The sequence below is a fragment of the Macrobrachium rosenbergii genome, chromosome 21 (genome assembly GCF_040412425.1).
Source record: "Macrobrachium rosenbergii isolate ZJJX-2024 chromosome 21, ASM4041242v1, whole genome shotgun sequence".
In the NCBI taxonomy this organism is placed as follows: domain Eukaryota; kingdom Metazoa; phylum Arthropoda; class Malacostraca; order Decapoda; family Palaemonidae; genus Macrobrachium; species Macrobrachium rosenbergii.
This window is the reverse complement of record NC_089761.1, coordinates 23179577-23205832: the sequence shown is the minus strand read 5'-3', so window position 1 is coordinate 23205832 and position 26256 is coordinate 23179577. Positions and strand designations below refer to the sequence as shown.

General features: G+C 38.5%; 1 protein-coding gene and 1 pseudogene across 9 annotated transcripts in view; both read right to left on the bottom strand.

Annotated features, from left to right (window-relative positions):
• The window catches only part of LOC136849813 (E3 ubiquitin-protein ligase TTC3-like), a 56198-nt gene that overhangs the window by 6486 nt on the left and 23456 nt on the right, over positions 1–26256 (bottom strand). For 6 of the 9 annotated variants that reach the window (XM_067123263.1, XM_067123258.1, XM_067123260.1 and 3 more), the window contains 6 exons: positions 15183–15370; positions 12194–12328; positions 10156–10312; positions 8462–8587; positions 4534–4666; positions 4129–4211 (listed from right to left, as the gene is read on the bottom strand). In XM_067123263.1, coding sequence (XP_066979364.1) covers positions 4129–4211; positions 4534–4666; positions 8462–8587; positions 10156–10312; positions 12194–12328; positions 15183–15370 — 822 coding nt within the window. The remainder of the gene's footprint in view (positions 1–4128; positions 4212–4533; positions 4667–8461; positions 8588–10155; positions 10313–12193; positions 12329–15182; positions 15371–26256) is intronic. The other 3 variants (XM_067123259.1, XM_067123266.1, XM_067123261.1) reach the window with 2 other exon arrangements.
• LOC136850278 (5S ribosomal RNA) lies at positions 21976–22092 on the bottom strand (annotated as a pseudogene).

Genomic DNA, 26256 nt, shown 5'->3' with positions numbered 1-26256 from the left:
ATTTTCTACATTTAGAAAAATGCCTTAAAATCACACTGCCTCTCGCAACATACCTCTCAGATTTCTGAGCCATAAAATACCTTAGGTACTCTATCTTTGGTACAAATCTATTTTTGTATTGTTAACAACAACAGGTGGTATTGAGATGGCTTATCTTACTATTAGAAAAATCATACATTTGGTCTTATTTACATTTAATAATAAAATCACGATAATGTTTACAAGCTGTTGTAGCCCACCTAACCAGTGAGGAAATAAAACAATATCACAGCATAAAACAAATGGCTGAAAACCATGTTCAAATAACATCCCACTTTAATTTGGTTCGACCTAAATGAGAGGTCATCAATGTACACATTGAACATGTAAGGTTAAAGTAAACTGCCTTGTCTCACTCAACGAGGTGGAAGATTCACTTGAAAATACATGGCCCCATTTGACAATCATTTGCTGATTTTTATACCACTCACCTACCAGTTTAATAATATAGCAAGGAACATTTCTTTTTTGATAAAACTTCAAATAACATCTTATGAGACACTATCAAAAGTCTTAAGACATACCCATGAAACAAGCATACACTGATGTTTACAAACATTATACTCCTCTGTTATATGCTCAAGAATACAAAGAAGCATGAGATTTATAAGCAAACTGGTTGTCACTTGTCAATAAATATTTTTTACATCTAAAACTTCTGAGATAAAAGTGGCTACAGCAATCAGCCTATAACCGAGTATGTCACTGTGATCAGCATTTTTTATCTTTAATCAAAGGAGAAAGTATAATCGGAATAAGAGCTCTTGGTACACATGAATGACAGAAACAGTAACTATTTCTAATTAATGATGAATGATTTTTGATGTTTAGTCAGACTGCAACTAGTTGTATCTGGTCATGACTTTGGCTGCTTTAATAGTATCTCCCATTTCCTTTTTGCCCAAACAGTCAGGGATCCAACATATTTCAGCATTAAAACCAGTTTTATATAATTTGTGGAACACCTTTATTTGTTGTACAGGAGAAATTATAGAATGAAAATCTGAGGTGATTCCACAGAACTCTGAGTCACTGAAAATACAGTACTGTAACAATTTGCTGTAGTAGTACTGTAGTAGTGTCATAATTTCTGTAGTAGCATATTTTTCATACCCTTACCTTTCAAATTTATTGCATATAGTTCCCCTGTGAAAACAGGAGCACTGGTAAAGAGAACTTACTTGTGATATATGTGATATGGCAGAAAACCCTACACCAACACAAGATTTTGAACCATTATCATAAGTTTTATACAGTGCACCTCTACAATGATTTGCAGTAATAACCACAGCTATATAACAGAAGAAATGCTGAGGTTGCATCCGTGCCAATTTCTTGGCTCATAACCATCCTACTAAGTGCTGGAATAGGTATATAGAATTTAGGACAAAGGCCAAGCACTGGGACCTATGAGGTCATTCAGCACTTAGAGGGAAACTGACAGTAAGAAGGTTTGAAAGGTATAACAGGACAACCTCACAGTTGCACTGTGAAACAGTTATTAGAGAGGGTGGAAGAATATGAATGAAGGTACAGTTAACCCTTACAGGCCAGGCTAAAATATATATTAATCACATCCCTAGACTGGGCAAGCTTTAAGATTGGCCATTTTAAAAAAATATATCAATGGAAAAAGGAAGATATGCAAATGCACATAGTATATGAAAAAATAAACACTAAAAAATTTTCTGTACCTTCTGTGAGAAGTTGAAAGTGAATATTTCCAACTCTGAGCGGGCCTCTTCTCCAAGACTTGTAAAAATATGTTAATTTTACCAAGTTATACCATGTTTTTTCCTAATGTTCTTTCTTATCTTATTTTGTAAAATTATAATTACAGCTTCCACAATATCATTACCCCAGCCCGAGAAGAACCCTAAAAGAGTTCAGAGGTCTGGTTAAACAAATCATTTATAACTAACTAACAATATCATTACTGATAAGAACTAAAATCAGTAACACTTCTGAGTATATTTATGGTAAAATATTTACGAGATTTACTGAGATGGGAGATGCAGTGCCCTTTACTAGTGAGGTATACATGTTTTTTCTACTATTCTTTGCACTTTAGTTTGCAAAATTAATATTATAGCTGACATACTAATACTATCATAAAAGATAACAACTGCAACCTACAGCAATCCCTGGGTATATTTATGAACAAATATATAAAGAGACATCACAGGATAGGGAGGTGCAGTATACATTCCCCCATGAAATCTCAAGTCACACTAATTTCCCGCTATCATGTATCTCAAGTCACACTAATTTCCAGCTATCATGTACTGAGGCATCAGAGTTGTCGTAAGTCACTTATGGCCCACTGAAGTGATCTGAACATTTTTCCTGCAAAATTCGTTCATCTCACCAGTGGTGGTCTGCTCCTCACTCCAGGGCTATTATCATGTCTCACATGAGCATGCCTGTCTTGTAAGGGGTAAAGGAATGAAAGATGTTGCAGCTAGGGGCCAAAGGGATGCTGCATAGAACCTTAGGTAATGCCTACAGTGCATCAAGTGAGGTGCACTGATTGCAGTAACTCCCCTACAGGGCCTACTGTGTTAATCAGATGTAATAAGCAAAGCATCATGAGTTTTGGCATGGAGATTGACAGCTTTATAAGGAAAAGTATTATGTTAGAGCTTACTTATGCTTCAGAGAGTATGTATCTCAAAAGACTATCTAGAGTAGAGCTTGGAGAAATATTATGCCAGTGGAGAAAGAGCAATTTCTTTTTAAAAAATCTGTGTATTCCTGTCTTACAGACACAAGTAGACTCCACAACAACGAAAGGTCATATATTCTCCTTGTATCTGATAATAAACAAGCAGCCTTGAGTGATTAGCCAGCCTAAATCACCTGAATGATAAAAATTATGTAACTGCTTGATAATCAGGTATATCATCTTATTTAACTATCAAACATACAGTCATGGAAAAAAGCTGAGTAATCTCCAGGCACTCTAGTAAGTGAACATCATACAAGAAGCATGTAATCCAACACTAGGGAGGCATACATATGACCAGTTCCCGAAGATGAAACATTTTCTCCAGGGGGACACTCTAATAAATACAGATTGAGACCTTTTACTCTCTCATGTTCAAAGTAATATGCTGAAATATCAGATAAAAAATTTGTCTATACTTAAATTCTACTCAAGAGGGACAGTCTAATAAATACAGATTGAGACCTTTTACTCTCTCATGTTCAAAGCAATATGCTCAAATATCAGATAAAAAATTTGTCTGTACTTAAATTTTCCTCAAAGTCAGTGACACTGTAGTTAATAAAGTCAAAGAGGAACATAAGTACTACTGTACTTAGAATACATAAAAATCAAGAAATGCATAACATCCATCACTCAAGAGATAGCCTAATGCCCTTATCCCACTTACAGACCTGGAGGAATAGAAATGCATAGGGAAGAAAAAAAAGTGGGGCATGATTATACGGAATGACAAAAAAAGCAGAGAATTTCAATGCTCGTCAGAAGAGAGAAAGGTTCTCTGCTCCCAGCAATCTTGAGAACTGTGCTGTGTGGTGAGTGGTGACTTGGCAAGTATTATAGATACTATTTTAAGAGAAAAAAAGAAAGACAACCACTTTGCAGCAGAAAGAGGAAGTAAAGGTTAGGTAACCTTCAAGACAAATTGCCATTGATTCAATTGTCAAGCATGTAAACAAAAGACAGTACAAAATATGACTGCAACTCTTCAAACTGGGACATCCACTGGCACAGTACTTGTACAATGGACACCATAATGGCAGCTGGTTATGCCTTTACAATATATTCTTAAAATATCACTTCATATTCAAGTTACTCATAAAATATTGAAGTATACTTGTAAATACATTTGTAGTTATGAATTACTCCTAAAAACAATCGTAGCTAAAAATCTAAATACTTTACAAAAATAAAATGTGTGATGCCACACTCTATAGTTACCAGTTAACATTAATCTGATTTCTAATAAAGTTGCATGGGCATACAATAATAAAGTAAATGTAACATGTAACAAGTTGACTATTCCACAAAGACAATAAAATAATTTTTCCTAACTACAGTAATATAAAAGGAGAGGGACTTGCCTTCAACTTTGTAGCCAACTTTTGTACCTGGCTGGAAGCAATGGAAGTTTTATCCACCTTTTCATACACACGATCATCTAATGCTGACAAAAAAATAAAAATAATAACTGTTTATAATGACATATTTTATTTCAACAATCAAAGTTTTTCTACATCCACTCTACAAATATGAGTGCTCAGTCCAACCCTAGAAAAAATGAAGGAATGTTGTCAAATTGAGGCAAACAAGGAATACTGTAGATTTAAAGTCTACAATTCCCCAAAATAAATTAATTATTGCAGACCATACAGATAACATTATTTCAACAAACTGCTTCAGCATCAGGTAAACTAGCATATTCAAAAAGGTTGCAATTGTGTATGGTAGTTACCTTACAAATCTATAAGTAACGACAAAAGTTGTACCTGTGAACAAAGACCATGGCACTGCATGATTAGTGTTTCCTGGTGAAGGGCTAAGAGAAGCTGTGCAAGGGTCAACTTCTGAGGGGGAAACTGAAGTCCTTTTGCTGCCTGTTCCATTGTGTTCTTTGGTATTCTGTACAAACAAATGAAATATAATTAATTAACTCTATGAACATACTGTAAAACTAGAGTTATGGCATATTGTATATAAGTCATCACAGTGCAGTTACCAACAGCAAATAACCAGTTTACATTTTTCTGGTTCTTCAGGAAATTCTCACCAATCTTCTCAATGCTTTACATAATGAGTACGCTGATGAGAGGAATGCCATACTTATTCAGGTATAAGTGGTACCTGTGTATTTAATTAGGGAGCAACACCTGCTGGTCCACTTTTCAAAGGAAAAAAATACAGAACTACAAGCTTTAAACTGTTAGCTGTGGTAAACAACTTGGGAAGCCATAGCAGTCAGTTAAGACACACTTAGATTATAGAAGCACCTCAACTTAAAGAGACACTTTGGGGGTCTGGCCTTCTGATAAGTAACATGTCCATTAAGTAGCAAAGACTTTATATTGTATTATAGCCCTTACTTGATTATTTTCTAGATATTTTACAGCTAACAGCAATTCCAAAAAGTTCCCACCTTAAACTAGGCTGTACTTTACACTTAAAATTCAATTTAAGACTTATATCTAAAAATATATCACATCTAAAATGGTAGCACAGGGAAAAACAATCATAATAGGGTTGCTGCTAAGTACAGGAGTCCACTAAGTTGAGATCCATTAAGTGAAGGTGTTAATTGATTATCGGCAATAAGTAAAAATACATAGCGTAGCACCTGTTCTACATGAGCGTGACCATTCAAGTGTGTGGATTACATTAATATATTCCAATTAATTTCTTTCCTTTATACCATTTATTCTAATCATTTTATTCGTTATACTCTACCATTTGTATGAATATACAGTAGTGACTTTGAATTTTTCTTATAAACTTACACAAAATAAAATACAGTAGTGTTTGACTATTACCAATAATGATACTTATTACTATTTAGTTTTGCATCTTTAGATTTTGCTTATTTACTCATCCAATCATTTATTCATGGTTACAAACTGAACAGTCCAACAAATAAACAAAACTGCGGTGAAAGAGAGAAAGGGAGGCAACATTTGAGTATGACCAAAAAGACTTCCTGAGGAAAGTGAGAAAAAGTAATCGTATACAGTATAATACGACGACACTGTCAGAATATCAGCTCTCAGTATATTTATTTACTAAATGGCACAGGGAAAACTGATGTGCTATGCAGCTATGTATATGCATGTATTAAATGGTTAAGAGGTTAAAAATTGTTTTAAGTAAACACAGACATACAATGCTCAGAACAGCAGTTAAAAACAACATAGTTGTACTTATGGTGAGATGGCAACAAGTTCTTTCAAACCAATGGAAGCAGCTTATCTTAACCGCTGAACCTCATCACCATTTGGCTCTAATGGCAGAACCAAACAATAAGGTAGGAGAGATGAGTAACCAATAGGTTTACATTTTTAGCTGTCTTACAGTTGGTCCAAATGATTTATTACACAAAATTCTTACATCTTTAAAATTACTGTCACATATGTCTCGTGTGTAAGTGCAAGATAGGTTACTTAACTCATCAGCAAGATGTCTCACATGGTGAACATGTTCAGATCTTAGGTGTTGCTAAGCATCAGTAATGCAATGTAATATAATGTTTGGTTTTTAATCATATTTTAACTACCTCACAGAACTACGATTCTGTTAGTTCTACCTCAGTAATAGGACGAGATTCTTTGTGTGCTGAGCTCCAATGCTCATGTTTTGTAATGTACTGTTTATATGTTTGTATGCTTGCCTACTTCTTTGCATCTCTTTGTTATGATGTAATCAGCCTGCATCTAGGGTATTTGGACAGTGAGAAAGGAACAGGTTGTTGATGTCCAGTCTTCTCTTACAACTGCAGGTAAATATTAGAAATAGTAAATGGGTGGCAGTGATACATAACTGCCATAAACCCAACAATTACTACAGTACTTTTTGATGACTGACTAGATAAACTGAAAATGTAAATGTTCAGGATTCTAACAGTGTTTTTTAAAAATCCTTGTATCAACTACTGATTACTTTATCTTCCTTTCTTTAAATCTTCCGCTGAAAACCCTTATGGATAGAATCACGAGACTATAAACCCAAGGGGGCTCCTTAAGGAAATCTGCCTGCTAAGAGAGAGAAATGATGACAAATTTATCCAAGAGTTTGAAATGAAAGTCAGCACCCAAAGACCACATTAGAAAACCGTCTGGAGTCAGCACCTGAAGACCACATTAGAGAATAGTCTGGAGCCATAAAAACTATCTAAAGCTAAATGTTAAACTGCATCTCTAAGCACGCTACATTAAATGCGGTATTCATCAGAAATCCACAAGTTAAGTGCGACCAATTCAAGGAAATTAAAAATTACCCTATAACTCAATTAATCAGCCATTTATTTCAGACAATGGCTTTTAGTGATGCAAGAATAGCATTCATTCACACATTCATGTATAACGTAGTCACAGCTGATGCAGATTTAGCTACTTTTTAACAAGCTCATTTCCACTGATACCTATTTGCCAACACCTACGTGAACACGTCATCATACTCCAACAAAATTACTGAACGTTCCAAGTATGGCCTAACTGCTGCACTTAAAAACTGGGAGACAATGTTCTTAGCTTTCTTAATATAAAAAAAGTAGGAATCCTTGGTCTTTATTAATTTCTAGTGATGCAGTATTCCAGCCAACACTGGGACACCTCGCTTACACTACAGTACTACTCAGCAACCATCTAACTCGATCTTTATGTACAGTACCTTACAGTGACTTTACTTTTAGAGTTCTTGAAAACAACATCAGTATTACACATCAGGGTCAAAGTTGGCCCTTTTCTCCATCAGATAATTTGCCTCCTTTAGTTATTTACAAGTTCTTGGCAAAATAGTTTTAGAAAATTTTATCAATTACTGTACTATAAAAGAGAACCATATAAATTCTGGAAAGTATTGGAAGTTATCATTTTATGAAAAAATAAAAATTCCTTTTAGTATACAATAGACAGTTATTAAGCATATATGGCACCCAGTTGACAGCCCTCCCCCCCAAAAAATAAAATAAAAAAGTATCTCTACTGTGTACGTGAACTACTTTTAAAGTTAAACAGATAATTTATTAAAATTCTGTAATAAATTGTAATAAAACAAAAAAAATACAACATGCATTCTACAGTAGAGACAAAAAATACATAAGAACTGCTTTTTTCAATGAATATACAGAGCTTCAGAACAAAACATAGAGCAAATGCATAGATCCAAAGAGATGCTACAAAGAACATTGATTAATGCCTTAGACACACTGCAAGCGGTACCTCATACACGCAGTACTCTTTTTGGCTTTAACACAGATAAAAAGAATTAAGGTTTCATATCATTAAGAAGTTTAACAAACCCTTGTTGTGGCTTTGTAGCTGAAAGCTCAGAAGATAATAAATCTGTTGGTTTTGGTGTTAAGTTATTTTTATAAAACAAAGCAGCTTTTATTTAGAAGCTACTTTAAAAGATGTTTAGAATTTCAAGTTAATTATAAAGTACACATTCTTGTTAATATGCTTAGTCCTTTTAAAGTACAGACTTCATTCAATAGCCTAAAAATTTTTCAACTCAGATTCACAAAAACTTTATTTACAAAGGAGGGGAAGGTTGGAAAACTAAGTCATGTGCATTAATACATTATAAAGCATTCCAATATTTTAGAGGAAGGGCATTTCAATGAAGGGCAAAGCTTTTAATACTAAAAGATAGAACTTAAGGATTGATTTTACTAGTCTTGTGCAAATGAAATTATTTGCTCATACTTACTACTACGATGTTAATGAATGGAATAATAGTCATTTCTGATAATTCTGAGGCTGAAATCTTCAAATCTGGTAAACAACTTAGTGGACGGCCCTGCACTATTAACCTTAAGAGGTCATTTCCTTCCTTCTGTCATAAAAGAAACATTTACAGTACTCTCATAAACGAAAGAAAACACAAAAATAAAGCGTTAATCTGCAAAATATCAAACAAGCAAGATCATTATTATTAATCACTAAAACATTTAAATTGCATTTCCTCACAGCTTAATGATATACTGTACTATACAAAATATCCTGACCAAAACATCCGACAGGCATGGTAAACTTAGCCTAGCATATATACTTCCGAAAATGAAACTCGTCTCAGAGCCATGATATACAGTATTTTATGCACAAAAATGCTGTCCCCCCAAAAAAATAAAAAGCTTGAATTGACTGAGGAGGGTTCTGCACTGATTGAGAGCTTATCTGTAACTAACACTGACTTCTTTTAGTGTGAAAGAAGTAATGCTTTACTGAATCTCAAGACAAATATGTATTAGCTTGTACCTTGAGCACCAAGTTAATTTTTTCTTGTCAAAATGCATTGAGTACCGAACTTGATGAGTTCCGAAGCCGACAAGTACCAAGGTTTCACTGTATTACTATTTCAATTGTGTTTCCATGTACCATCTTTATAGTACAGGACACCTTTTTCCTTCTAAAGAGAAAACTGAAAGCTTACTAAGGCTGTCCTAATGCTAGCTCAAGTAATAGCCATAGTGAGGATAAGTCTGGTTGAAAGTTCAATGCTCTGTAAAACACAGCAAAGTGCTGTAGGCAACTGTTCTGTAATATCATTAATTGCATAAATAGCATGCTACAACAAACATTACCTTGAGAACACTCCATTTCCCTGTTTCTATGTTATAGCAAATTTTTTTCATGTGGAGTAGCTGGAAAGTGAATCAGTTGCGAAGTTTTACACAAATTGGCAGTAACTTTATTTCAGAACTGAGTAGACCAGATAGTATCAAATGCCTTTTGAATATCATACAAAATACTGTTTACACAAAATTTTTATACATATTAATTTTTTATAAAATAGCACAAAACGATTCAAATGCAAATGCTCAGACAACTCCAAGATCTGCATGGATATTCTACTAATATTCAGTCTTCTGTAACAAAATGCACTTCTAGAGCAAGGTGAAGAGGAGAGAATGCAGTTTATGATTAATGGGTTCATAAAAAGGCTAGTTTTTATAAAAACCCATTAATCATAAACTCTAGTCCCTCCTCTTCACTAAAATACATAAATGCTGAAAAATCCATCAACGGCACCTCAGTGAACACTGTAGAAATGCTGGTTAAGTCCTGGAGCAAATGGCAGCGCATCTAGCCAATACCAAGGTGCACAGAATGAATGAATATTAGCAGAGTACCCACAGGGATCCAGAAGTTAACTAAGCATGCTCATTGGAATAATTTCCTTGATATGTTTCACTTCGTGCACCTGGATGTGTTCTGCACAGTTTCACACTATTTAATGAGTTTTTATCAATAAAGATTTAGTTATCTGCTTACATTCAAAGCTTATGTGAATACCATCTTGAAGTGAAATGTTGTATATTAGGTGGACACAAAAATACCACAGTATGGCCAAATATATATGAAAGTACAGACCATATACAAAATGTCCGTGAGAAAACTTACCAACATCATCTGCTTCTTCACATCAAGCTCCTTAATACTCTTTTCCCAAAGTTGTATGCAGTCACAGAGAAACTTCCTGTCAGGAAAGGAGTCCTCTGTTGCCTTTGGTAACAAGTGTCGCATGCGAAGAACCTCTGCTATTTGTCTATTAGTTATGCTTTTAAGGAACAAAAGTTTTTGATTTAATAACAAGTATTAATTGCTTCCTACAAACATAAAAATATATAAATATGGTCACAGATTAATATCCAGTAAAAATTACCAAATGATGATCATCCTTACAAACCACCTTGAGAAATCCTAATGAATATACAATATAGTAAAAACAGCCAATTTTTAATACCCTTAAAACACCATATATGAGATTCTTCTTCCCTCAAATCTACAATAAACAAAGAATAGTCCAATAAGAGTTATAATGAACTCTAAATTATCCAGCAATAATTGACAAAAAGAAAAATAATAACTGTAGATTTGCACAGTAATTTAAAGGTAATATTAGGTTTCAAATCGGGTTCGATAACTGGCACTATTTAAACTTGGGTAACATACCAAAAGGTGCCAATCCTGGTAGATATATTTTGCAGTACATCGCAGTATTTCCCCAAATAGGCACTGGTAACAACACATGATATTGAATTGTATATTCTCTTATCAACATGGGAGATAGCAAAGACCATAGCTATATCTAAGTACTGTAATCTTTTGATGCAATAAGTACAGAAAGCTCCTACGGAAATCACTCGTTACTTTTATTTATCAGCAATACAAAAATAAAATAATTTCCTTCCATTTAATCCTACATCTCTTGAGAGAGAGAGAGAGAGAATTACTGGACATACAGTGCTCCCCCACCTTTTCACTGGATAGGTTCCAGAACCCACCGTGGAAATGCAAAATCCCCCCTCTAAAAATGCTTATAACTGCCAAATACTGTACCCCTTCAACTAATACACTTATAACTGTCTGTATTACAAGTTCACTGCCTAATTTAGTAGTTCAAACAAAAACATACCTCAAATTATCATACTAAAATAATTTAATATCAATTCAAACAAAAATACACCCCAAACCATCATCCAAAAACATCTCAAGTCATCTTAGTACCCTTTTACAACTGTTACTCTTATGTATATACACCCCCTAAAATGCTTACAACAATGATTTACCAATTTTAAAATATTAATATTAATGTAAACACCGTAAAATATCTATAAAATGTTTAATACAATTTAAAAAGATCTTCAATACAAATTAAATAGATCTGTCTTGCAGAACATTTGACAACTGATCAAATTACCCCTGTATATAAAAGCATAGCCTTTTTCTCCCACAGTATTGAAGTCATCCCGTTTTCTTTATATACTGGTAAAAACAATTAAAATTATCACTAATTCGTTTTTTCCCTAGAGCAACACTGTTTATTCACTAATTACTGTATTTTTTTATATTGTGTTTGTGACTTAATACAGATTTTTTATAAAAATAATTTACAGTGTATTTATAATGTAGTAATGTATCTATTGAGCTTACTCTAGATTGGGCCCCAGACTGAGCATAACAAGCGTACTGCACACTCTCTCTCTTTCTCTGTTTAAGGGTAATGTTAAGATGCATTTGAATGATATTACTGTAAAGTGTTTTTGGATGATAGAGCATGTTTAATGGAATCTAGCTCCTATTAGCTCTTCAAGGCAGTGTACCTGGCTCCATTTTCCACAGGTTAAGGCTAATTAATGGGTCTGTGTATAAACTGTTTTAAATGCATAGTTTCTCCAAAAACCCTGCATAACTCCATTCTATCTCCAACCTGACATCAAAATATGGATGATTAGCTTATTTGATCTTTTAACTAGCCTCATCAGTTAAATATAACTTCAAACCTACGCTTAGTCTACACATAATGAACACTAAGCTTCCAGGTTAAATATAACATACAATCCACCTTGCAATATATATATAAAGGAAATGCAGATACATATACATATGTAAACACTATTTGATAAGAATTTTCAATTGAAAACAAAACATGAATCACCTGTCAATTTGTTTTCCAATGAGCGTCATTTTCATTTTGAGATAACGAATGTCTGATTCCTGGCCACTTTGATTAGCGTTTGCCAATTTTTGCTTATAATCCTTGACCTCCTGTTGTAACTGGCCTCTTACTTGTCTGTTAAATGAACAATAATTTTACCAAATTTAACATATACTTTCCTATTAAAGAGTAAGAAGGATCAGAACACATCAACATTCATTCAACAACTTCCCTCTCTTATTTAAAAGCAAATACCAGTAAATATTGCTAGATATAGTGTAGAAGTAAAAGGGCACAACATTAATGTTCCGTAATATTTGTACAGACATGAAATGTGTTCTCTCCAATTCCTTGTTGTCAAGCTAGTCATTTATGCCTTTCCACAAGATTTTCTAAGCTTTCCTACTGCTTTCTTACAGCTTCTCCTGTGTCTACTTTTATAACTGAATGCTTTCTTTAGCGCCATTACATGTAAAGTACGAATATAAATTATGCGATTCTTTTTTCTAGTATTTCATCAGCTCATCTAAAATCTAACTGGCATAGACAACAAAAGAAATTATTGGGTAGCTAGTGTGCCACCTGCTAATATTATTTCCCTTTCTTTAAATATGCACTAAAACCTATTAACTTTTGACTTTTCCCATAACAGATTCTTCCCTAATCCCACCTTACGTTTTCCACAATCGGAAAACCAAGAATTTTCTAATGATTAAAAACCCTAAGAATACAATTTGCTTCTAGGACGACCTAGGATGTAAGTCTGGGAGTCATTTGTTAAAATAATTTTATCAAAGTTAGGCCAAACACTTGTTATTATTTGAAGTGTAATAAATACAGTACATCAGAATTTCTATAAGTATAGTTGCCCTCATTACTGCCTATAAGCTTAACAGTATAAACTGTGTTATACAATGAAGCCTGGCAAGTTAGTAAGAAATTATGTCTTTTACAATTTTTCTTTATTAATGTAATAGCCAAATGAGACAAGAGCATTACAGTAAACACCCCCATATTCGCGTTCTCACGATTCGCGGACTCACCTATTCGCAGGTTTCTCTATGGAACATATATACACATTATTTGCAGAAAATTCACCCATTCGCGGTGTTTTTCACTCAGAAATATTCACTAATACTGTATTTTCATATGATTTTCATAACTAAGTGCACTTTTTGTGATAAAACTATTAAAATACTCAGGTATAAGCATTTTTAGTTTTTTTTTGTGATTGAACTATCAAAATAGGCAATTCTAAGTATTTTTACAGGGATTATAAGTATTTGCGTATTTTAGCTATTCGCAGGGTGTGTGTGTGTGTGGTATGCATCCTCCACGAATACGGGGGTTTTACTGTAATAATCTATTACCATGCTCTAAACTGACCTATTCTGACAGTTGCTGAGCATGGCCTGAAGTGTCAATCAGTACAGATTGGCTGAAATTGACCCAATGATGTATGATTGCATAAGTTGATTTATGAGGTGTTTAGGACAAGTAAGGATTAGTAAATTTCCGTACGCCATACCACATACTGTAAATAGCAATAATGGATAACCCAGAGAGATAAATACAAAGGTAATCAAACACAAAGCAAGTGCATACTGTAGTTTACCTGCACGTTACGAATATATGTACATATGCTCACGCACATACGAGTATACTCGTATATACACATGCATAAAGACTGAGGCGCTGATGGGCAAGAAGTTTGAGGAAATATGGCTGGGCAGTCTATAGATACATTACTTTATAATCTGTTCAAGCTTTTCAGTTTGCTGGTCTTCTAAATGTCTGTCAGTTTTACAAATTTAATCATTACGTATTTTGTTATTTTCATTCAATGGGTTAGTGAAGTAGGTATGGGTGTTATACATTTAAGAAATGTAAACAAAGTAATGTACACTGTTAATTTTAGTGGGTGTTTGTAAAGCCAGTCCTCTCATTGTGTTTGGAATGGCACAGTGGTTGTTGTTGTGACGTCATAAGTTAAGTTAAGTATATCTTAGTTTAACCAGACCACTGAGCTGATTAACAGCTCTCCTAGGGCTGGCCCGAAGGATTAGATTTACTTTTACGTGGCTAAGAACCAATTGGTTACCTAGCAACGGGACCTACAGCTTATTGTGGAATCCGAACCACATGAAATGAATTTCTGTCACCAGAAACAAATTCCTCTTGTTCTTCACTGGCCGGTCGGAGATTCGAACTCGCGACCAACAGAGTGGTAGCTGAGAACGGAACCCGCTCACCCATTGAAGAACTGTGACGTCATAAGACATACAGAAGACGGGAGTTAGGAAAATGGTGAAGTGAGGGAGTGATGAGCTGGCAGTAGTGGCAGAAGGTTGTGAGCGCTCTCGTCTGCGGTTTGCTGATCGGTTTGTAAGTCTTTCTTTTGTTTGTTGTGGTTGTGAGCTGGCTTGGGCGAGAAGTGAAACGGGAACAGGTGTGTAAATTGAGTAATTGTTGCATAATGGTCAGGCTGGGTGTTTATTCATTTTCAACTTCAGAAAATGAATAAACACGAGAAAATATAAAACGAAGTACTTTTAATACAAAAAATAGAGTGAAAAAATAAGACAGCTGAATGTGGCAACTCACAACCAAAACAAGGATTTCAACTTGATGCCATCTTATTTTTATTTTCAAATGTTGCTACTCAAAAGTAATTTGTGTAAGTTCAACTTCTGTTGAATTAGATTTTATTTCTTATCCATATATGATAAATTGCAATTTTTATACCTCAAAATACCACAAGCATAACAACATGGGAAAAGTCAATTTAAAAAAATTAGAAAATCATCAGTAAGGCTGCAAATGACCTAGAAAAATTGAGTGTTACTGCCACAGACAACTTTTGCTGCAGCACAAATGTTTTAAAGGTTTGATCTAAAACAAACAGAACACAGTTCTATTGTGCACATGTGAATCAGAGCTGCTGTATTACACTTACAAAGCACTATACAAGATTAAACAATAAACTTGCCTTGTTTTCTCAAGTCTTTCACTTTTCAAATCAATCTCCTCATCTGCAGAGGTTATCTTCTGCTCAAGAGAACTGGAGAATTTCTGGCACTGTTTTACCTTATCTCCAATTTCAGATAGCTGATGTCGGTGCTTCTTCCCCTCAAGCTTATGTGCAGCAAGTATAGATAACATTTCGGCATGCAGAGCCTAAGAGGGAAAAGCATAAATTTTATATTTTATGATATCACTTGTATTAATAATGCTTGTGCTATTAGGCGAGATTCAAGATGGGTGAAAAAGAAAAAATGTGTCAAGAATTCTATGTGCAACATTTCGTGGCAAAAGAAAAAATGTGTCAAGAATTCTATGTGCAACATTGTGTGGCAAAAGGTTGTAATTGTGAATGCGTACGGCTAAGTGTGGAAAGTAACAGTGGAAGCTTTATTGGCTGTGTATGTCTTACTGGGTTTAGAGTGCATAAAAGCCTAGTTGTGCACGATTTAATTGCAAAGGTCCATGACAGATGTGGATTTTCAGGAGTAAATGGGAATAGAGAAATGTCGAAAAATGTTTAGAAAGGTATTAAATTGTTGGAAAAACTTGCTTTCCATAGAAAAAATTTAATATGCCTAATTTTGAGAGAGAATGGGGATGGAAATGGTTGGAAAGTTTTATACACAATGGATGGAAAAGAAGTTGATGTATGAAATGGTGAGAATGGAGTGCCTTTTGCAGAGATATGCTTCTGTATATGGTTTCCACAGAAAAATATTCATAAGCACAACTGGGAAAGAAAAAATGGTGAGGAAAAGTTTCAAACTGTGTTATAGTGTAGGTTGATGTAAAAGAGAGAAAAGTGGCAGCTGGAGACATAATAAAAGTCGCAAGTATGTGGAAATTTAAGTTGGAACGGAAGGGCTGAAAAGTGGGTGTCTTAATGAGAAAGTTGAAAATGTTTGTGTATGGGACAATAAGTAAGTTTCGTTACATGGAAGTAAGGAGAGCATACGAGGAGTAAATGTAAAATGGGATACAGATAAATATATGGAAGATGAAGATGCACTTGAAATGTGAGTGTATAAAATTCCATGATGGGGCCACATAGTTGTGGTGTGAAACAAGAGATTGCTTGAGGTGAAGCGATCATTTGAAGTGCAACTGCAAGACAGATGGATAGAATGTGTGCTGAAATATACAAGGATGGATACTGTAATAAAAAGACAGGAGAGAAAAATAAGTCATGTAAAGAAATGAGGACAGGGTGAACAAAGCCATTAGGAAGATAAGTTGTTTTACATAATAATAAATGCAGAGAGGTGGGTAAGTTGGTTATAGAAATAGTGTAATGAGACCACTTAGCAACAAATCTCAGCTTTTGAAAGGCTATTCCTAAGAATGTTCTTTTTTAAGGAACAAGATTAACCACTTCTCTAATAAAATACAGCTTTACAACAACCAAATGGGTCTCAAAAGATGCTGTCAGAAGAGGATGAATTTCTAGATTGATGGCATGGGTATCTTGAGGATCTGTTGAACGTACAAGACAGATGAGGCAAAGCCAAACAGTGCATGAGTTGAAGGGGTTAGTGCATGAGTGGAAGGGGTTAGTTAAAGTTTGAGCATGACACAGTGTGGTGCTAGTGTGATTAAGTGGTCTCTATATAGTGTGGATAAAACTTGTTAGTAAAAGAAAATTTCTAAAGAAGGGTTGAGAAGAATCACTGTTCTTTTGTAAATTCAGCATATAAATATCAATGGAATACGCAGTGTGTAGCCTGTATGAACTAAAAAAAAAAAAAAATAACTTACATGACACCACTAACTGTGAGACAATGTGGAGGGAGATGTGGATGTATGATACAGAAGACAACTTGAGAAAAATAAAAAATCATGGAGGTGAAGTATGTTAAAATCTGTATGGAAGGGCTGAAAGGAGAGGGACACGGGTAGCCTACATGGTTGTTCATTAACTCCCAAAGATGAAGCGATACAAGAAGCCAGGGAAAAAGCAGACAGGTGAAACGGTAAGGAATACAAAAATGGGTTGCGGATGGTGTGTCAAATGACTCATGTTTGCAGTGTACAAAACAACGATTAGGAATAGCAATACTCCAGAAAATGGTGAGATTTTCAGTTTTTGCACAAAAGATCAAGTTGACAGTAAATCTGAACAAGAGCAAGATTATGAGGGCTAATGAAAACCAAAAAGCTAGAGCAATGAGTGTTAATATGGATGGTGGGAGAACAGCAGCAGTCAATTCATTTAGCTATTTGGGAGTAATATACTGAGTGATAGTCGGGAAAAGTGAGTCAGAAAATCGGTGTAGCAGAAAGGATAGCAAGATATGTGCACAAGATAGAGAGAGAACTTGGAGTGTCCATGGAAATCAAGATTAGAATGCATGAAGAAATTGTTAGGGAAGTGGTATGAGGGAATTGGTGAGCCAGCTTTTCTTTATGGACATACAATGCGAAGTTAAACGTCAATGAAAGAATATAAGGGGCATATTTAAAAGTGAAAACAGTGTTATATGTACAGGTAATAAGAGTACGTAGTATTGGGGTTACATAAGTGAAAGGATACATCACTATTAAAAGGACTTCTGTCACATAAAAAAATGGACGAGGACAGATTACGTATTGGTAAGTTTACAATTTATTTGACAATCACCAAAGATGCAAGCACCAGCTGACTTTCATACCAAATCACACTTTATAATAGGAATACTACATATATGTGTGAATAAGTACAGTTAATTTTGCAGAATCTAGTATCTTTTAGCAGAGTACAGTAATTCTCATGGTCATGAGGTAATATTCATTTACATAGCAGCAAAACAAAAATGATATTTTAATGATAAGATAAAGTTTGCTCATACTTACCTGGCAGATATATATACAGTATATAGCTGTATTCTCCGAAGTCCGACAGAATTCCAAAAACTCGCGGCACACGCAGTGGGGCCAGGTGGTTAGTACCATTCCCGCCGCTGGGAGGCGGGTATCAGGAACCATTCCATTTTCTATTCAGATTTTCTAGTGCCACTGTCTCCTGAGGAGGTGGGTGGGCACTATGATTATATATATCTGCCAGGTAAGTATGAACAAACTTTATTTTATCATTAAAATATCATTTTGTTCATGCGACTTACCTGTCAGATATATATATAGCTGAATCCCACCATTGGAGGTGGGAAGAGACAGAATAGGATTTAGGAAACAAATATATGTAGGCGATTGACGCCTTGGTTCCTTACTTATTAGCATAGCTGACTTCGTGATTACTGTCACCCAAGCCTGCTTCTGCTTTACTAGTCTCCAGCAAGGTAGTGACCTATATAGCTGGTGAGTTCTAGATGATCTGTCCACGGGGGCATGACCACAATGGGACTAGATCATAAGACCATACTGTGAGGGCAAAAGGAGCAAAGACCAACCACCTGACCGAGAGCGTCAACAGGTCCTGCCGAAGGGACACCAGATCGGTGGGAAGCCCCGTAACCCTCTTGCGGCTTTCGACTTGCCCTCTCCCTGGTCCTGGGAGTCTGACAGAGGTCCAGGCCTAGAAGCGTTATGGGGCCGATCTGACGTAAAAACACAAAATCAAGATTAAAATATACTTCCTAACCTCTAAAGGATAGGATAAGTATCGCTCTCAGCTCGCAACACTGTGTCTGCGGAAGCGACAACAGGGCCTGCCGAAGGGACGCCAGATCGGTGGGAAGCCCCCGTAACCCTCTTACGGCTTTCGACATGCCCTCTCCCTGGTCCTGGGAGTCTGACAGAGGTCCAGGCCTAGAAGCGTTATGGGGCCGATCTGACGTAAAAACACAAAATCAAGATTAAAATATACTTCCTAACCTCTAAAGGATAGGATAAGTATCGCTCTCTGCCCGCACACTGTGTCTGCAGAAGCGACAACAGGTCCCTGCGAAAGGGCGCCAGATCGGTGGGAAGCCCGTAACCCTCTTCACGACTTTCGACATGCCCTCTCCCTGAGTCCTGGGAGTCCGACAGAGGTCCAGGCCTAGAAGCGTTATGGGGCCGATCTGACGTAAAAACACAAAATCAAGATTAAAATATACTTCCTAACCTCTAAAGGATAGGATGAGTATTGCTCTCTGCCCGCAACACTGTGTCTGCGGAAGCGACAACAGGTCCTGCCGAAGGGGTCAGCCAGATCGGTGGAAGCCCCGTAACCCTCTTACGGCTTTCGACATGCCCTCTCCCTGGTCCTGGGAGTCCGACAGAGGTCCAGGCCTAGAAGCGTTATGGGGCGATCTGGAGTGCGAAAACGCGTATGGTCCTAGCGAATAGCAGTCTCATGTATGTCGTCTTCACGACCGCAAGTAATGTGAAGCGAACACCGAATTGCTTCGCCAGAAGGTGGTACCCAGAAGATCTCTAAGGGACATGTTCTTCTGGAAAGCCACCGAGGTTGCAATGGCTCTAACTTCGTGAGCCTTAACTTTCAAAAGACTCAAGACACTGTCTTGAACGTCAGAAAGTGCGTCTAAAATGGTGCTTCTAAAAAAGAACGCCAGTGCATTCTTAGAAAGAGGCAAATCCGGCCTCTAGACAGAGCACCACAGGCTGTCCGAAGGACCTCGACTTTCCTGAGTCTTCTGCAAATAAAATTTGAGAGCCCTGACCGGACATAGGACTCTTTCTGGTTCCTGTCCGAGAATTTCCGTCATACCCTTAATCTCGAAGGTCCTGGGCCAAGGGGTAGACGGGTTCTCGTTTTAGCAAGAAACATAGGGCTTAGAGAACATACTGCATTATGGCCTCTAAAACCTACATGTTTACTGACAGCCTGAAGTTCACTAACTCTCTTCACCGTCGCCAGAGCAGTTAGGAAAATAACCTTCCTTGTCACATTCTTGAGAGACGCCGAAGAAAGAGGCTCGAAGGTATTTGACATTATAAATTTCAGAACGACATCCAGGTTCCAGGGAGGCGTCCTGGAATGAGGTACTTGACAGTCTCAAAGGATCTCAAGAGATCGTGAAGATCCTTGTTGTCGGCTGATAGTCTGAATGCAGTTAGACTCAGAGCAGGGAAGTTTTGTGGTACCTTTCGAAATGGGGCTGCCTGAGCAGATCTACTCTCAGGGGAAGCATCCTTGGGAAGTCCACTAGGAAGGCCAAGACCTCTGTGAATCATTCTGCCGATGGCCAAAGGGGCGATCAACGTCATCCTCGTCCTTCCGGCGCTGAGAACATCCTGATTACCTCCCAGAATCTTGAGGGGAGGAAAGGTGTAGAGATCCAAACCCTTCCAGTCCCAGAGGAGGGCATCTACTGCTACTGCTCCTGTATCTAGAATGGGAGAGATGTATAGAGGGAGCCTCTTTGTCCTGGACGTCGTGAAGAGATCCACCAAGGGACGTCCCCATAACCTCCACAGCTCCTGACATACCTCCTCGTGAAGGGTCCACTCGGTCGGCAGAAGTTGACGCTGTCGACTGAGAGAAGGTCCGCGGATATTCTCCACTCCTGCAACGAACCTCGTAAGGATGATGATCCCCGCGCATGGGCCCAAAGCAGGATTTCCGCCAGGGCGAACAGGGACCGGGAACGAGATCCTCCCCTGTTTCTTGAGGTATGCCAGGCCTGTGGTGTTGTCTGAATTTACTTGTACGACTAGCCCTGACACTTGGCTCTCGAAGGATTGAAGGGCCAGCAGGATCGCCCCTAATTCCCCTTGAGATTGATGTGCCAGGACACCTGTTCCCCTCTCCAGATGCCTGACACTTCCTCCCCTCTAGTGTTGCTCCCCATGCCTCCCCGGACTGCGTCGGAAAACAACACTAGGTAGGGGCTCTGAAGGCGTGAGAAAACCCCCTTCTGCCAACCTCGAGGGGGGTCGGGCCACCACCTCAGGTGATTCTTGACAACGGGAGAGATCTTCAGGGTCTCCTCTAGATTCTCCTTGTCTATCCAGTTTTCCACCAGGAAAACTGGAGCAGCCTGAGATGAAGTCTTCCCAGGGAAAACAAACTCCTCCAGCGAGAAATGGTCCCCAACAAACTCATCCATTCCCTCACCGAGAATGTTTCCTTCCCTAGGAAGGATGAGACTTTTTCTAAGCATTGCTGCTGACGTTCCTGGGATGGAAAAGCTTGAAAAGCCACTGAATCCATCTGAATCCCTAGATAGACGATGGACTGCGTCGGGATCAGATGGGACTTTTCTTCGTTCACTAGAAGTCCTAGGGACTTCGTCAACTCTAAATTCGCATTCAGGTCCTCCAGACACTTTGACTGTGAAGAGGCTCGGATGAGCCAATGGTCCAGGTAAAGCGAGATACGAATATCCGCCAAGTGAAGCCATCTCGCCACATTTCTCATGATAATCGTGAAGATCATGGGAGCTGAGCTTAGCCGGAAGCAAAGAGCTCTGAATTGAAACACTCGTCCCCTAGTACAAACCTCAGGTAATTCCTCGACTGGGGATGTATGGGAACGAGAAAGTAAACATCCTGTAAGTCAGAGCGACCATCTAATCTCCTGGTCTTAATGCTCCCTTTGTTTTAGGCGGGCTCCGCCTCTGGAAAGACCTCTACCTCGGGGAGACGATCTCGAGGAAGAAGCTCCTCCACGAACGGGCTTTGCTTCCTGGAGGTCTGACCCGACAACGACGTCAAAGGAATGCGGGCGTCTTGGCGAGTGGGCCAAGAGGTCTTGAGTGGCCTTCTCCTTCAAGCTGGAGGAGAGATCCTTGATCAAGGACTGGGGAAAGAGATAGCTCAAACGGGCGAACAACAATTCTGCCCCTGCGACGGAGAAACTGACTCTGCAAAAAGTATGACGCCAACAGCATCTGGTGTTCCCCAGGCGGTCACCCATCAAGTACTGACCAGACCCAATGTTGCTTAATTTCGCTGATCGGACGAAGCGGTGCATCCAACGTGGTATGGCCGTAGGCAGTAAGGTTACAGTACAAGGCCCTCTTCTTCAGAGACCCGTACAAAAGTGGGAAGCCAGTTCCTCCGAGCCCTCCCTGACTGTCTTGTCCATGCAGTTCAACATGCTGGACAGCTCCCCAGGCTGATCGAGTCGGGACTCTAATCTTGGACGTCTAGAGCCCCCAAACACCAGTCCAAGAAATTGAAGACCTCCATGGTTCGAAACAGACCCTTCAAATGGTGATCTGTCTCCGACATAGTCCAGGACACTTTGGTTCCCCTCTCCTGCAGACAGGAGGGACCTTCTGGCGCGTCGACCAAGCTAGCGAAGTCTCCCTGGGACGACGAAGGAACTCTTGAGCCGACGTCCTCTCCGGTCTCGTACCACATACCTGCCTTGCCGCTCAGCTTGGACGGAGGCAGGGCAAAAAGAAGAATTGCCTTGGGTCTTCCTTTCCCTATATCCACGTGTTAACCTTCTTGAAGGCCTTCTTCGTCGCCAGAGACGAAGTCATCTTGACAAACCCCCGGCGCTCTCCTCTTCTAGGACGAAGCAAACTGCTAAGGAGGAGGAGAGAGGAGCCGAGGGTTTGAACTTGTCGCCAAACAAGTCCTTGAGAAAACCGGCTAACACCTGGTAGTCCGTGACGAGAGGAAGGAGGCTGCTCATGGACTGCAGGCTCCGACTCACAAGACTTCTCCTCTTCAATGGGAGAAACAGAGAGTCTCCCAAGGCCTTGGGAGAACAAAGGCCTGCGGACCAACACGCAGATGGGATCTACACGCTTCCCGCGGTCTTTGATTGCTCTGAAGAGTCACGTCGAGCAACCAAAGAGGCGTCCATCCGGCGACCTGTCGAGAGTCCATTTCCTGACGAGCAGCTACAGAAGCGTCCTCTGCCCGCAACATTAGGATAGCTGCTTGCGGAGCGTCAAGCTGCAGCAGAAGCGTTACGATGGCGATCCAGCGAGCGGTGAGCATGACTGGGGAGAAAGCAGGTGGCGATGAAGAAGAAAGAGGCGCAGGAGAGGGGGGGACTTAGGCTAGTTCGTCTGCTAATGATTTAATTAATCTAACCTCGAAAATTTGAAGAGCGAATAAAAACATGCTTGACAGAAAGGCCCCAGTCAATATCTTGTGAAATAGGCTACCTGCCTTGGAAGTCTAACTCCCGCTTAGCCTACAGTACTAGTTATACGAATTTGGCTCGCGTAAGTTAGGCGGTAGATATAAATCAGTCTCAAGAGATAAAAACCTATTCTCGTCGTTTTAACTAAAACTATGGTAGGTTATCTCCTCACCCTGACTAAAACTAAAGTTTGATACTGACCTGAGTAAATTATGGCATCTTTAACGTTTACTGTGTTAATTTGAACTTCGGGACCTGCGTTTGTTTACTTTTTACTAGGAGGCAGCCATTTGCCTCGTGGCGTCTTTCCACTCTAAGTTCCGCTGCTCTCGGTAGACTATTTCCAAAACAAACCTTACCTTTCCTTTAATAACTCCATAAGTGTTTGATTTTGTTGTAGCAACATAGTTACGATATCTTTTATTGGACATATCCTCTTCAGCGTCCGCCTTACGAGTCCGTTATCTCGGAGCGTGCACTTTGATTGACCAGCGTTATTGTTGCTTCTTCTTCATTTTCGCTTGACTCGCTCAATCTATGCACCTCCATAATAGTTATTATTTTTCTTAGCCATCTTCCAGATGCAAAAGGAGCACTATTAGTGAGAATGAAATCCAGAACTAAAAATTAGCAGGGTGGGAGGCAAAGTAAGCGATCATTTATCAAACAAACATGCCCCCACACCTCCATGCATATATTGTGAGGATCTACCAAGCTTTGGTAGCCTCACCTTACACTCATTCACACAACATACTCTGAAGCTAGCATAACTAGATCCAGACATTATCAAAGAGCAATCAAAAGCAAATTCCACAAAAAGCGTATGCCAATCCACAATCCAAAGTCAAAAACCAAAAGTCAAATAGAATACAAGTGGAAAATAACGAGTTTCACGAAATCAAAAGACGGAGGTACTGAAAACAGATGTTGACAGTACCGGCGACAGAAAAATCTGAATAGAAAATGAGAATGGTTCCTGATACCCACTCCCAGCGGTAGGGAATGGTACTAACCACCTGGCCCCCACTGCGTGTGCCGCGAGTTTTGGAATTCTGTCGGACTTCGGAGAATACAGCTATATATATATATCTGACAGGTAAGTCGCATGAACAAATCACTGATTCAGCTGTCAAGTAATATATATTTCCCCTGTTGGCACTGATCAAAATTCACACACTTTCTGATATCTCTAGACAATTGTCCCTCATATGGTATAGATGTTTCTCAGCCACTTAACTGGAAGAACATGAGTCTGGAGTCTTGTAACACATAAAAACAAAATATGGAGTATTCTGATATCCTTTCCTTACAAATAACTTACATCCCGAAAGAAGGGGAATTCGGTATTCAAGATCAATTTTTTTCTTTTTGACAAAGTAAAAAAATATATCACCTAAAGACTTCAAAAAAGATTAGTTATGGTTAAATAACATGCCCATACAATATAAATAAAAAAATCTGTATAGTCCTTACATTTTAAAAATGCATACTGGTGCACCCACTTATGGCATACGTTAAATTATAAGAACTTTTTACTTTCTATGAACATCCACATATCATTACAACAAGCATCACTAACCTATTCAGCTCACACCACAAACAAGCATGTGATCAAAAAGTACTTGTGGATACTGTAATCACTCCCTACAAAAAAAATATATCTTAGTTTAACCAGACCACTGTGCTGATTAACAGCTCTCCTAGGGCTGGCCCGAAGGATTAGATTTATAATCACTCCCTAAACTGTTCCATTTTACTAATATATAACATTTAAATAAACTTACCACAATTATTTTCTTTGTATTCTCCCCTAGATCACATTAATGTACCACCATTTATATTTCAATAGAAAGCTTACACATACTGGGGCCTCTGTCATTACATGAACAGGAAAAATGATATTTTAATGATAAAATAAAGTTTGTTCATACTTACCTGGCAGATATATATATAGCTGTATTCTCCGAAGGTCCGACAAATTTCAAATTTCATGGCACACGCAGTGGCCGGTCAGGTGGTTAGTACCCATTCCACGCCGCTGGGAGGCGGGTATCAGGAACCATTCCCATTTTCTATTCAGATTTTCTAACGCCACTGTCTCCTGAGGGGAGGAGGGAGGGCAATATAAATATATATATCTGCCAGGTGCGTATGAACAAACTTTATTTTATCATTAAAATATCATTTTGTTCATGAGACTTACCTGCCAGATATATATATAGCTGAATACCACCTTTGGAGGGGTAGAGACAGCCAAGAATTAGGAAAAACCAATTATTGGTAAAATTATTTTGGTTCCTTATCTGATAGCGTAGCTGACTGAGTGGTTACTGTCACTCTAGTCTGCTTCTGCTTTACTAGAGACCCCAGCGAGGTAGTGACCTATATAGCTGGCGACTTCTAGATGATCTGTCAACGGGGCGTGACCACAATGTGACTAGATCATAGCCCATACAAAAGAGGACAAAAGAGCATTACTAACCACCTAACCAACACCTAAAGCGTTGGTTTGCAAAGGATTGGGAAGACTGCCTCCAGTAGTCGACCCAACAACCACAAAACACAATTAAAAGGGGGATAGGATCAGAGTTACCCCTGTCCCCAAGGTTGCTGAAGCAGCAATGTATGGTCCCAGCGAAAGCAATTTTTCGTATGCTACCCAAACACCTTGCCAAGAGTGTGAGGCAAACTCGAATTGACTTCACCAAAATGTGGCACTAAAAATGTCACTGAGTACCATATTTTTCTTGAACGCCATGGAGGTAGCAACTGCCCTCACCTCGTGAGAGCGTTAACTCTCAACAACTTGAAGTTGGAGTCGTCACAACTAGAGTGTGCGTCCTTAATGACGTCCCTAATGAAGAATGCCAGTGCATTCTTCGACATAGGTTCAACTGGTTGCCTCACTGAACACCATAAAACATCCAATGGACCACGAGTGTCCTGTGTTCTTTAAGGTAGTACTTGAGAACTCTAACTGGACATAGAACTCCCTCAGGTTCCTGTCCAATAAGGTCTGCTAAACCTTTTAATTTCAAAGTGTCTAGCCAAGGGT